This window comes from Papaver somniferum, chromosome 6 (assembly GCF_003573695.1).
Source record: "Papaver somniferum cultivar HN1 chromosome 6, ASM357369v1, whole genome shotgun sequence".
Classification (NCBI taxonomy): Eukaryota; Viridiplantae; Streptophyta; class Magnoliopsida; order Ranunculales; family Papaveraceae; genus Papaver; species Papaver somniferum.
This window is the reverse complement of record NC_039363.1, coordinates 78,729,088-78,742,917: the sequence shown is the minus strand read 5'-3', so window position 1 is coordinate 78,742,917 and position 13,830 is coordinate 78,729,088. Positions and strand designations below refer to the sequence as shown.

Genomic DNA, 13,830 nt, shown 5'->3' with positions numbered 1-13,830 from the left:
GGAGAAGTAAGTTTTGTTTTCGAGGAAGAGAAGTATCAGGTATGTTTGGGGACATTATAGCTCTTTTTTAGGGATAAGACGTTTGGATGTTACCTTCTTCTCCCCAATTAAGTCCTCAAGAGTATCATACAATATAATATTAGAGTGATGATACACACCAAATGTGTGTACCACGATCTGCACCGCAAACAAATCCAAAGGATGTTAGGGCAGCCCTAGGGGGATTTGCAGGGATTGGGGTCAAAAGTGGGGCCCTTTTTTTTTGCTCTCTCACACGGTGCAGCCGCGGGATTTCCTCCACGGTACACCAATCATTTTCGATAATATTAAGTCTGTACCATTGTTATATATGCCATATCACCTATAATATTTCGTCTTCAAATCGATTGGGATTCGACTGCAACCCTTACAACTATTGGTATTTGATATGAATGCAGATAAGCCAAGAACTCATAATGCAGTCGACAAACATGAAAGAGTTTATATCAGTGAACTGACTAAAGCCTAAGACAAACCATAGAAACTCAACCTATAATGTAACCGTGATGAACTCCTACGCCATATCACTTATTAGACCCCTTTGTCGAACCCTTGGATGCCACCCATACAAATTCAGGGTCTTCGTAAACACAAAGAACCTAAATTAACCTTTACGTAAAAGAAACGATTTAGTCGAACCAAACCAACTACATGAAAACACGCATTTGTTATCTACTTGAAAGTCAAAATTTCCTTCATCTAATATAACCCAAAAAAGTTTTCACAAATCTATCTATTTCCAACATTCTCCTTCTATTTCTTGATCTTAAAAACCTTCTTGACAATCTCCTGCTCCTAAACCAAGAAAACACATATATCCTATAAATAACAAAGAAATTTTTAGTTAACAACATTCATTCAATTTACCGCAAATCTGCAATGGTCTCACATATGACAATCTTCTTGACATATATTGTTGATTTAAAAATATTCAAATTGATTACGTTTCTCATATGATCATAAAACCTAAAAAAAAAATAGTGTGATGGTATATGTGACAGCTTAATCTAAGCTAGCCTAAGCGATTATTCCCTTTATGAAGTACAGTTAGCATTTCTTGCAAGAATGTATTTGCGATTTTAAGGTGCAACATCGATTGCATATAATTAAGTAGATTCAAAGATTCAAAAGAGATATAACAAATCCTTGCGGAAATTTATCATGATTCCCATAACTACTTTCGAGCTTCCCATGAAAAGCATGAGCATACCTGCAAAACTAATGCATATTAGTAATCAACCAACAATAAGAAAAAGAAAAAACACGACCAATACCGTAGATGAAAATATTTTAAGCGTACTTGCAAAATAAAAACAAAAACTACAATCAATATTTAAGAACAAAAATGCAATGTGCAATATTTTGTCCAATTTTAAGGTGCAACGTCAAACTTGCAAACAGAAAAGAGCTCACGTTATCACCCACGATGCCAAATTTCAGAATCAACTTATATTGAATATCACAATATTTAATCAACTTGCATATAAGAAGATTCAAAAATTCCAAAGAGATATACCAAATCCTTTACCTCTCGTTGAAATTGATCAGGATTCCCATAAACACTTTCGAGTTTCCCATGAAACACTTTTGGACGTACCTGGAAAACAAAAAACAAACGCAAATCATTGATCAACAAATAATGATAAAAAAAAAAAACTCGAACAATACCGTAGAAGAAAAAGCGACGTGCAAATAATGTCTTGTCCTATTCTTGAGTGCTTTATATAGAGCAAAGCGTGCAAAATTCATTAACTTAGTTTTGGAAATAAGATAATAAATTTCTTATAGTTTTTAGTATATTTTTGGATAGCAGAATATTTTTCGATAACTATGTTATTTATTGCAATATTTTGTCTAATTAATCCCTTATTTAACGATCCAAAAAATATATTTTGTACAAAAAATGTTAAATATCTATTTTCACGTCCAGGAATATAATTAATATTTTTTATTTTATTTTTTGTGTTTGCTTTTGCACACAATTGAGATATATTGAGAATTTTCTATACATTTAAGAATGTGAATCTTTTTCTTATGGAATGAAAAATAATACTCCCTCTGTTTCAAAAAGACCGTCCTCTATTCTATTTCCGTCAGTTTCAAAATTGTGTCCAGCTTTTGTTTATAGGCGTATTTTTTCAATGAACTCTCTATTATATCCTTTAATTTTTTATATTCATAAATGCATATTAATGAGATCTAATCTAAAATATTAAAAAAAATTGTACAATTAAGGAAACAAATATATCCTTCATTCCTTTTAAAAGACAATATATATGGCTCTAAGAATTAAATTCCCTAAAGAGTTTACACTCCATATATTCGATATCTTTTGATTTTCCTTTTTTATTTCCTATTTACAATCCTCTTAACAATTTTAGGAAGTTTTTAATACTTGCATTTTTATTAACGTAAAATAAGTAAATAGTTAAGGTTAGTCAAGTAAAGTATTGAGGTCTCCTTAATATTTTGACAAAGTCAAACCGTACTATCTCTTTGAAGCGGAGGGAGTATTGAAACTCATTCATGATTTTGTATCTCATTCATCCTTGAATTGCTTCGATCACATATCATAAAAGTGAAGCAGCAGGGACAAAATCATAGGCGCAAAATCATAAAAGGGAAAAAATCATAGGAACGGTAGCAATAAAGATATGAAACAAAGATAACCATAGAAAAAGATGCTCATTATCTCACCTATACACTCGTACGAAAGTAAAAGTCCAGATTTAATTTTATTGTCTCAATATTGACTATGAGGAACGATTACGATCAACTGCAAAACAAAACCAAATATAAATTAAAAGGAACAAAAATATTAAACAATAAAAGGAATAAAGGAATGAAAAAAACTACGGTTGCGTAATAGAAGATGTTTAAGAAAAAACTGTGAACTATGAAAGATAAAAGTTCATCGCTTCATCCTTCGCTGCGAGGATATATCACCATCATCTGCAAAAAAAAATCAATTTCCAAAATAAAAAACCAAAAAACAATAAAATTATAGGAGAAGAAAAAAACAATAGGGTAAATGATAAGAGTTTACCTTTGTGCGAGTGCTTTATATAGAATTCGACCAAGCCCGGAAATTCCATAAATATAAGACGATTTATTGGAAATAATATCAATTTATGGTAGCCATATTTATCTTCTGAAGAAGGCAAAAACTAAATCTTGGAAATAATATCGATTGATATTCGTAAATTTCTTACCACAATCTAGTTGGAAAAAAACTGCATCATGCATTAATGAGGGGAAAAAAATGAATTGGGAAAAGAAAAATAGAATAAGTCATGCTACTGTTGAAGGCAGCAAATGCAGGAAACAAACAAAAAAATTAAGAATTGAGAAAAGAAAAATAAAGTAAGTCATGCTACTGCTGAAGGCAGTAAATGATGAACCCAAAATTTAGAAAAAGCAAGAATTTTGATTGCCAGTGTAAGAATAAACAGAAAGTTGATCTGGTTTGAGGTACACATATTATTCGCCACAAATTCTTTATCCCATGAAAAACTAAAAATGCTCAAAACACAGATTCTAAGAAACAAAATATCAAACTCATCACCTCATCTTTACACGACATCATTGAATGCTGATTTATCGCCACTAAAGCAAAGAGATTCACAACCAACATCTGCAAATCAAAAACCAAACATCATCAAAAAGATCTGATTTTCATTTTTATTATTAACAATAATAAAAAAATGAATAATAAAAAAGCAAGAAGAAAAAACCTTAGTGGAAAAAAACTCACCACATGATCCCAACCTTGCAGAGCACTTTATATAGATAGCATGAGCATGAAATTTCCAGGAAAACAAAACCTCAAAATAGGTAAAAAAAATATTTAGTTTAAGGAATAAAATCGTGATAGGTATCAAAATGTCTTTAAATTTGGACATATATATTATATCCATATCACCATAATCAGTGGTTGGAAAAATATTAGTATACAAAATCGGGGGCATATCAATACATAATAAAATTAACAGTTCACCTTATTTAATCTTTCTTTTTTTAATTTATTTTATATCTATTTTGTTTTAATTATGATATAAACAAAATTAAAAAAAAGCAACGTGTAAATGACGTTAACTAATTCAAAAATATTGCTCGTTTTTTTATGATTGTTTTGTATGAGCTTGGCCCGTTATTTTTTTTGGTTGTTTGCTCGATTAATTATATGCTAATCAATATTTGTTCCTATTATTTTGTGTCAAATTCTAGCGATTGCGCAATTTTTTTTGTTGTCAAACAGGATTAACAATAAAGTTATTTGCAAGAGAGACACATTCTCTGATCGAAAGGTTAGTATCCACAATCAATTTAATCATTTTTTTAAATTTCTCATTACCGGAAGTGTCATCGGGAATAATTGATTTTAATTGATAGAACGAAATTGTAATTAGGAAAAGAGAAATTCGAAGAATTGTAACAGGACATTGGATATATTTTTCATAATTTTTTTTTTTAATTTATTAATGTTATAATTGATGATGTGATTGATTGCGTGATTATTTTCATGATTGATGCATGATTAATTTATTTTTTGGGTGAAATCGTGAATTCATGACTTAATTATTTTTGTTAATATTTTATCTTTTGAGATAACTTCTATTGGCAACAAAATATTTGTTTCCAAAAAAAATTCGTGGAATCTTTTTGCACTTTTTCTTATGGTACACGTCAAATAAACTTCCATTTTAAAAATTCGGTGGGGCCAGAATCAACCAGAAGCTCCGATTAACCACGTCGCTCGAAACAAGTCTGTTTTTATATAAAGAATTGGTGGAAAACTGTGTTTACTAGATGTTATTCGGGAATATTTGGAATTAGAAAAAAATATAGAACTACTACGGATTCGGATACAAGACAATGTTATCACTCTTACAAAATGGGAAAATTGTTATAAGTCTGAAGCCGTATTACATGTACTCGTAATTGAACTGGACATAATCTCGGTGACAGGTGTTATGACATTGCATAAAGCTGAGATACCCAACCGTGCATTAGTTTGATTAAAAGCTTTACAGCTAAATAAGTTTTGCTTACTTGCAATTTTAAATTCAATATCTCATGATCAAATGGTTGTTTAGTTATATGGATCTTTGTATAGTTGTATAGGCCCCACATGAAAGTGTCGGTTCATGTTGTTTTGTAAAACAAGATCATTAGTGGTTCCGGCGTCTAGTGGGAGAAACAGGTAATCTTGCAAATTAGTAAGAACCAACTAAAAACAAATACTAAATCAGAAAATGTTTTACCAACAAAAAAAACAAATAATAAATCAGAAAATTTTACATGTGATTGTGCCAATCACAATCCTCATTTTCTCCTGTTATTTAATCTTCTGTGATGCATTTCTCATTAAAAGTCTGGATTGGATCTGACATTGATACTAAATAAATCTTCAATGGTAGACTTTCTCTTCTAGTTTTTGTGTTAGAAATGAAAATAAACTGTCACAGACGATCACAGCTGATGCACTACCTCTATTGAATGAGCAAACTGAACCACTAAATGTATGCAACAAATGTGTATCACTCAACCCTGCCAATTAGCACGACATGAAAATTGATCCATCACTCATGTGTGCCCATGATTTGGTTTTGCTGATCTTCCATGTCCAATGAACTAAAAATGAGAATTAAAAATCATCATTACAGTTGCTGTCCAGTGTCTATCATGTGAGATGTTTAATGTTTCTGAATCTTACTTTACAGTCTATATTATCTACAGTCCACATTAGTCAGTCAAACACCGAAAAACCAAATTTTCTTTTCCTTCTGTACAAAAAGAATTTCTGTTAATGCTACAGTAATACAGTTTGTTTTCTTGGTTTTAATTTAAAGCAGAATATATGTTAACGAAAAATTAATTGCTCTAATATTATGATTTTCTAAGTAGTTGAGTTATACATTACATTACACCAATCAGAGACCATATTAGGAATAACTTACAGGGGTTAGTCCTCGAGTGATTTCGGGGGTTGAGTGTATTTTAAATCTCAGGGATTTTGAGAGAGTTTGAGAGAGTGTAGGGAATTTGAGAGAGTTTTGTGTTTTTGAGTTCAGGGAGTTTGGGGGAGTGTAGGGAGTTTGAGAGAGTTTATTAGAGGGAGTTTGGGGGAGTTTGGGGGAGTTTGAGAGAGTTCACTCCTAACTCATTCTCTTTTAAGAAACAATAAACCCTTATTTGCAAATAAGATTGATTTAAACAAATCCTGGTATTGACCAAATCTAGTCTTCAACCATCTATGTTTTCCTTTATAGTTCTCAAAAGATTTGTCACAACCACGTGCTTGGTTAAGTTTTGGAAGTATCTCCTCTTCCACTATTCTCTTAGTAAAACATCTACTAGTGTCTTTCTTCTTCTCAAGTGTAGCTTCTACCAACAGTTCCAATAATTTCTCAGTCTCTCGAGTTGTCCATTGTTTGTAATTCGTAGTCACTTCCGTTTCCGGTTCCGTATTCTTATTCTTCCTAACATTCTTTTTCTTCTTGTTGTTTTCAGCAGGTTGGCTGGATTTTTCCATTTTATGGTGTGACATGTTAGCTACATTAGTACTTAGACTAATACTAGAACTTAACAAAGCAAGGATAGTAATAACACCAAACAGTCTAATGTAAACATGATACAAAAATGTGATACTAGATTACACAGTACTAACACGCAGAGCTACTTAGCCAAATTGTTAATCAAAGAAAATCCCTTAGCAACTCCTTGCAACAAAAGCACCGTATGAATTGGCTAAAACACGCCAATACGGAATGAAGTACGCCACTGTATTGAACTTTGGCATATAGAATAGAAGAGAAGTATGTGTCTAAATAAGAGGACTTAACAAGTGATAGTGATTCTTAATGACACCCATGCAAAGTAGCAAGCCAATTAATGCATGATGACATAACAAATTATGAAGATAGCTGTAAAGGAATTATGTTTCACCGAAACACAGTTTCAGATTGTCCAATCTTTGCAGTACTAATACTTACCTGATCCTCTTAAAATTTTTACGGTACACTTACAACTCAATATTCCACAACACACTCAAAAATCATAGCATTCCAACGGTTCATTAAAAAGATACATTATTCAGAACCCGACTACTTTCAATACGTGCATACAGAATTCAATTCCGGATTTCTCACACTTTGGTGTACCTAAAGTGATCAGAACTTCATGAAATTTCTACAGTAGGAAACCTTCATATATACAAACATAATACTAAAATTTCAGCTTTGTCCGATAAGCGGAGAATGAGATAAATAGGAATCAGTCCCCTATTCGGGATTTAAACTCAGCAGACCATAGTCATATATTGTGCAAGCTTTGAAGTAGCAAACGTGACCTGATCCGCGTGAAAATTTTAATGTACTTCTATAACAAGGTAAACTACGACATACTCAAATTTCATCATATTCCAACGGTTGAATTTAAAGATATCATTATAATCAAATCATGCAATTTCTTACCAAGATCTTTTGAACCACAAATTAGGATTTTGACAGAGAGAGAGTACCCACAAAAAAAAACTATACACACAATCAAAATAAACAATCATGGAGATCAAAGATATGAAAAACAATCAAAATAGTACACAAATCAAACTATTATAAACAATCATGGAGATCAAAGAAGAAAAAAAACATACCTGGAAAAAAATGTTTCCTCTTCTTTCTCCTATGGTTTTCTACGCACCAAACTCCTTCCCAAATCTCTACTCTTTTGAGAGATTTGTTGTGAGACCAAAATACACTAAAAACTCCTTCGAACTCCCCAAGGCAACCAACTCCCTAGTATTGTAGGGTTTTATGACTAACAGGGAGTTCAAGAGTTTTTTTTAAACTCCTCAGCGACTAACAGGTGTTTTCTAGAGAGTTTAGGAGACTCCTCTAAACTCTCCCACGACTAACGGAGATTTAAAGAGACTCCCTCAAACTCTCTCGGGACTAACAGGAGAAAACCTAAATATATTAAAATCTCTCGAACTCTCCCACGACTAATTCCTGTTAAATTATTAAGAAAAAATAATTAGATTCAGAGAGGTGTAAATGTTATCAGAAATATGATGTGAATTGATGAACAATTAAAAGGTTTAAGAGTGGAGTGTAAGTTTGTAGAAATATTGGTATTAAATAAACAGGAGGAGGAAGATTTGATAATGATATCACACCTTACATGGGGGCTTCATTATAAATCTTGCCTAAATTTTTTAGTCCCCCACACACATTCATTCAATACCCTCCTCTGTCTCTCACACTCTTATCACTCTCTCTTTCTAAACACCAGCTGCCACAGCCCATTATTGATACTGACCTTTTTGTTTAGCATCAACCCCTCTCTCTATATATAAATACTCTTTGCAACTCAAATCTCAATTGCATTTTTCTTTTATCACCACTCTCACTCACTCTCTGGATTCCTGTTGCTAAGGTTAGTCTGCTATTCATTCACATTCTTACTTCATTTTCCTCTGCTATTCATTCACGTTCTATATATAAATATCTACTTAGTTGCTTACAGATAGATCTACTTTTAATTGATTTATCTTATTATCTGTGAATGTGTTTTTCTTGAAATGTTAATTAGATTTTCAATTTGACAATGGTGTATTTTAGCTTATGAGTAGTAGTTCATCAAGATCTTATCATAAAGATTCGATTTTGATAATGGGTTATGATTTTAGAGGCATTTGAGGTTTGGGTTATTCTTAAAATGCTGATTTGTAGTAGCTCGTTAAGATCTTAGCAAAAACATCCAATTGTGGGTTTAAGTTTCTGATATTTTGAGGGCGTTTTGAGCTTTGGATGTTCTCATAAAACCCACAAATTACAGATCTTTATTGACGTTAGGGTTTTAGAATTAGGATCTAATTTGGATTCCGTTGTTGTTTATGGCAGGAGTTTAGAGATTTGAAGCCAAAATGCAGGTTTCCAAGATTTTCTTCGCTGTTGCTATTTTACTAGTCGTGGTGAGTGTTACAGATGCTCAAAAGGCTAAATCTCCACCAGCACCACCATTGGCACCAACACCTGCACCAGCTCCAGCACCAGACTATGTGAACATAACTGATTTACTCACAGTTGCTGGACCATTTCACACATTTCTCAACTACCTTGAACAAACCAAAGTCATTGAAACCTTTCAAAACCAAGCCAACAACACTGAGGAAGGCATAACAATTTTGGTACCAAAAGATAAAGCCTTCTCAAACATCAAAAAACCGGCTTCTCTTGCTAACTTGACGGCAGATCAACTGAAATCTTTGATGCTTTTCCATGCATTACCACATTATTACTCATTGGCTGATTTCAAGAAATTGAGTGAATCTGGTCCTGTTACTACATTTGCTGGTGGGCAGTATCAGTTGAATTTCACTGATGTTGGTGGAACAGTACATATGAGTTCAGGTTGGAGTAAGTCTAAGGTAAGCAGCGCTGTGCATTCAACAGATCCAGTTGCTATCTATCAGGTTGACAGTGTTTTACTACCTGAAACCCTTTTTGGCCCACCACCATCACCAACTCCAGCTCCAGCACCAGCTCCAGATGTTGCACCTGCTGCCGATGCACCCGGAGCTGCTAAGAGTGCTGATGGGTTTTCTCCTAAATCCTCAAAGAAATCATCTTCTCATAAAATTGTTATGAGTTACTTTGTTTTTGTTGTCTCAAGTTGTTTGGTTTTGATGTTCTAGTAAGAAAGAAAGGACGAAAGACGGAGAGACTGAAATTTAGTACATTGGATGAGTTTGATGATTTAATTTATATATACTGGGGAGAACTAGCTAGAGATAGTATTCATATTTTTAATTCCTTTGAATGATTTTTATGTTCATTTTTTTGGTTTCTACTTTTCAGAATGTATGTATTTATGTATGCTGTTGAATTTTAAGTAAGATGTTCTGTGAGAATAAGCATCGAATTGAATCTGTTTACCACTGCTTAAAGCTCACTCTTTTTCATAGGTGGAACTTCTTCCAGTGAGATTGTGTTGTGTGTTATGATTTGTATAAGCAGTATGTTCTTTGTTTTAGGTATCATCAAAGGTTCTTCGCATGGTGTTGGCCATGGGACATGAAACCCAACCAGGAATGCTAGACATAAGATCAGAATCCCATCCCATACAATGTCAAGTGGTCATTACTGAAGGTTCTCTGGATTTTTTTTTTCTTTTCTTTTTGACAACTAATACTTTATACCGGTCAGTAGGCTACCCGGTGGTGTTTATGACCAATCTTTAGTTTTGCGTGCGATACAGATAGTCAGAAATAACATGCCTCTCCGTCTCGAGTAAAACATATGGCCGGGTCGGAAGGATTTGAAGGTAGCGTACGTGTAATGCAAGAAGTCACCGTTTTGTATGTCAACGGTCTTGTGAACGTGATTCAATAAGATATTCAATCAGTTATGCCGAAAACATGGTCTAAAAGAAATGCATTTCAGATCTTGATTTGCACGCTAATTTACAATTTAAGAATCTCAAGACAACTGAACAATCTACATCTTCAACATCCGCTCAGGCATTTCGGCATCCTTTTTCTGCAATGGAGGTCTAGGCTCTGTGCTACAGGGTTGTTTGCTCCAGATATTGGGAATAGAATGTGACTTACGGCTCTGAAAATGATCCGTAAGCTAAGTTCGAAACCTGAGCATCGTGATAAATGGTGATAAGGAGGAATGGCATAGGTCCGAGTGCCCGACTGTCTGGGACGTGCAAGGATAGTAGTTTTACCGGTTTTCTTATGCTTTTCTCAATTTGTGGATTCTAACAAAACTTTGTTATGAACAAAAGAGAGACTCCGAATGCAACACAAGCAGGCTGTGTCTGGGTTCTTGTCTGACTCTTTTGCTGGTGGTACAAACAAACATTTTTGTTTTGGGACTTATTTTGAAAGTTTTCCTAGACGGTATGCGTTGAGATTATTAGTCACATATTGTATGGGCATATAAGGTGTGGAGCTTCTCCACTTATTGCCAATTGGTTTTGAGTTGGATGTCCATATTCTAACATGGTATCGGAGCAGGTTATTTGTGTCGAGTCATTGACCGCACCTAATACTCCGCGTCACCCAATTTATTGTCCACGTGTTAGACCCTACAAGGCTACACGTGAGGGAGAGTGTTGAGATTATTAGTCTCATATTGTATGGGCAATTAAGATCCTGCGCGTTATAATCTCTTAGGGCCGTCCCACTCATTGCCAATTGGTTTTGAGTTGGATGCCCGTATTCTAACATGTTATCACAGCCAAGCCCTGTATGAGACGTGAGACCCAGTAAAACCCAAGAAGACAGAACAACCATACAGCGGTCCATATAAGGTGTGGAGCTACTCCACTTATTGCCAATTGATTTTGAGTTGGATGCGCATATTCTAACAGTATGTATGTTCAATGCAGTCTGCTTAGAATTCACAACAAGCTGAGTAAGAAGGTTGGTACCAAATTTTCTTTTTCGGTAAAGTAGAGTGAACATTGCAAAAGTGTAAAGTGTGAACTTGTTGCCATATTTGCATTTAAGGTTTGCAGTTTGACAACTCCACATCACCAAAGTAAGGGGAATCACAAGAAACCGCATATAAATAGATTTTTCTCTGTTCAATTCAATATGCTTTTCTTTTGTAACATGTTACAGGGGCGGCATGGTTTATTAGAGGGGCGGCATTCTAATAGGACAAAAAAAGTCATTACATAATCATTGAAGGTGTTCCTTATAAAAAAAATATTGGAAATGACAAATTAATCCTCATAATTGATAAATTAGTTTAATGATGATAATCAAGTTTAGTGTTAATGATTAATTTCACTTATATTAACTCAAAATCAAAACCAAAATCAGATTTTTAGAGTTAAAAAAAAGTTTAGAGGAGAAGGTCAATCTCAATCAATTGAAGAAATTAACCAACAAAATGAAGAACCAGGACCTGAAAATGATCGGGTATGCTTCTAAATTAGCCCCAACTAGCTTTTTGTTGCTCAAAGTTATCTAAAATACGTAAAAAAATTCATTTTTTTTACATTTTCAGAGCTAATTACGGTTGGAATTTTGCTCATAACCAACCGTAAATCGAAGTTACGGTTCGTAAAAGATGAACTACCAACTGTAACTGGTTAAATTTGAAGAAAACTCAATCGTAAAACCAGTTACGGTTGGTAACTAAACGCTCGATACCAACCGTAACTGAGTTACGGTTCGTAAACTAAAATGGTTACCAACCGTAACTGAAGAAAATTCGGAGATATAAGAACATACGGTTGGTAATTGAACTATTACCAACCGTAAAAACATCAAAATATCCAGTTACGGTTCGTAATTGAGTTAAAATCAACCGTAACTCACATAAACCCAGAAATTTCAATTTCAATTTTCATCTAAAACCCTAATTCTTGATAGAAATTAAACTTAAATCGAACAAAATAAACCAAATCGTAACTGGGTTTTCAAAACATACCTCATATAAGTCATTACACTACACTTGATTAATTTTTGAATCGTCGATTAATAGAAGATGATCAAATTTTGAGTTTTAATGGAGGTTACGGTTGATAGGAGGAGAAGAAAAGAAGAAGAAAGAAAACAAATTTTCAACTTAACTTTGATTTAGGTTAAGAAATGGGGAGGATAATCTAGTTAGTTTACACCCTTTATAGAACATCCCCTAACCAAGTAGAGGGACATCATTATCACACTACCGCCTCTCTAATAAACCATGCCGCCCCTATAACAGGTTACTTTCTTTTAAAGTTGTCCTTCCTTTAGTATTGCCTCATTTATTATTTACTCTTAAGAATACTAGCTAAAATCTGCATCGTTAGCTGTTGCTATTCTTTGTAATCAACCAACCAGACCTCCTTCTTCCTTTCAAGAAATATATACCTTTGGCTATCTGTTAAGAAAGAAAAGTTAGGTGACGTGCAAGCTACATTGAGTTTGATTGGACTAAACACAGGAGTGCCCAGTGAGACCACAACCACAATGGAGATTAGGGTTGATTAGTTTGGACAGTACAATAGGGGTAGCTTTAGTCAACACTTGTTTACTTTACTAAATTTTACTTATTGATCTTTTAGTTGTTGTCATGTTTAACTTTTATATAATTTCTGAGGTTCGTCGAGTTCCGTTCAGGATCGTTTCATCGTTTTCAGGTTCGTTACATCATTTCTAAAAATGATTCATCATTCCGAACTATTTTGGGGTTTTTGGTTGGTGGACCTTCCATAACACTTTTTCAGTTCGTCAAGCCAGGTTCAAGATCGTTACACCGCATTCAGGTTCGTCGAGCCCGGTTCAAGATCGTAACATCGCTTTTAGGATCGCCAAATCATTTACCCTCCTCATCAAGGAGATGTTGTTCTGGGGTAAATAGAATTTTTAATTTGTGAGATAACTGACACCTAGCACTTAGAATGGAAACGTTATTTGAAGAAAAAAACGGTCAGAAAAAATAGTACTTTTGAAAAGTTTTAAAAAATAGGGAGTACACCACTTAGACGTATTTTCACTTGGGAGTACTTTAGGGAAAAATATTGTTTGGTCCTTTTTTAGATGGGCCCATGTCTGTTTGGTCCTTTGGGAAAACGTCTTTACTGTTTGGTCCATAATTATTTAAAAATATTAAATTGACCAAAGTACCCTTCTGTGTTAATTTCAACTTATTTTTTTGTAGCAGTTCATTCTGCCTGATGAAAACTGTACACTTCATTATATACTATAAAACAGACTTCATTCCAGAAATGAACTCCTGATAAAAACCTATACAAATCAGACTTCATTCCAGAAATGAACTCCAT

The 13,830-nt window shown here is 33.8% G+C and overlaps 1 protein-coding gene and 1 long non-coding RNA gene across 3 annotated transcripts; one reads left to right on the top strand and one right to left on the bottom strand.

Moving 5' to 3' along the window:
• Positions 1-939: 939 nt before the first annotated feature.
• LOC113285784 lies at positions 940-3,817 on the bottom strand. Of its 2 annotated transcripts, XR_003328939.1 has the most exons (5): positions 3,794-3,817; positions 3,086-3,673; positions 2,737-2,991; positions 1,568-1,636; positions 940-1,249 (listed from the first exon to the last, which is right to left on the bottom strand). It is a non-coding gene; the product is annotated as an uncharacterized LOC113285784 (long non-coding RNA). The 2 variants fall into 2 exon arrangements; XR_003328938.1 differs by lacking the exon at positions 3,794-3,817 and having other exon boundaries at positions 3,086-3,767.
• A 4,446-nt stretch (positions 3,818-8,263) lies between these two features.
• Positions 8,264-10,012, top strand: LOC113288082 (fasciclin-like arabinogalactan protein 7). The gene is made up of 2 exons (XM_026537025.1): positions 8,264-8,475; positions 8,943-10,012. Exon 2 carries the CDS (start codon positions 8,966-8,968, stop codon positions 9,734-9,736), a length of 771 nt encoding a protein of 256 aa, XP_026392810.1. The 5' UTR covers positions 8,264-8,475; positions 8,943-8,965; the 3' UTR covers positions 9,737-10,012.
• Positions 10,013-13,830: the final 3,818 nt, after the last annotated feature.

What these genes read in the sequence shown, in the direction of transcription:
- LOC113288082 (XM_026537025.1), top strand. Translation starts at nt 8,966, where the DNA reads ATGCAGGTTTCCAAGATTTTCTTCGCTGTTGCTATTTTACTAGTCGTG.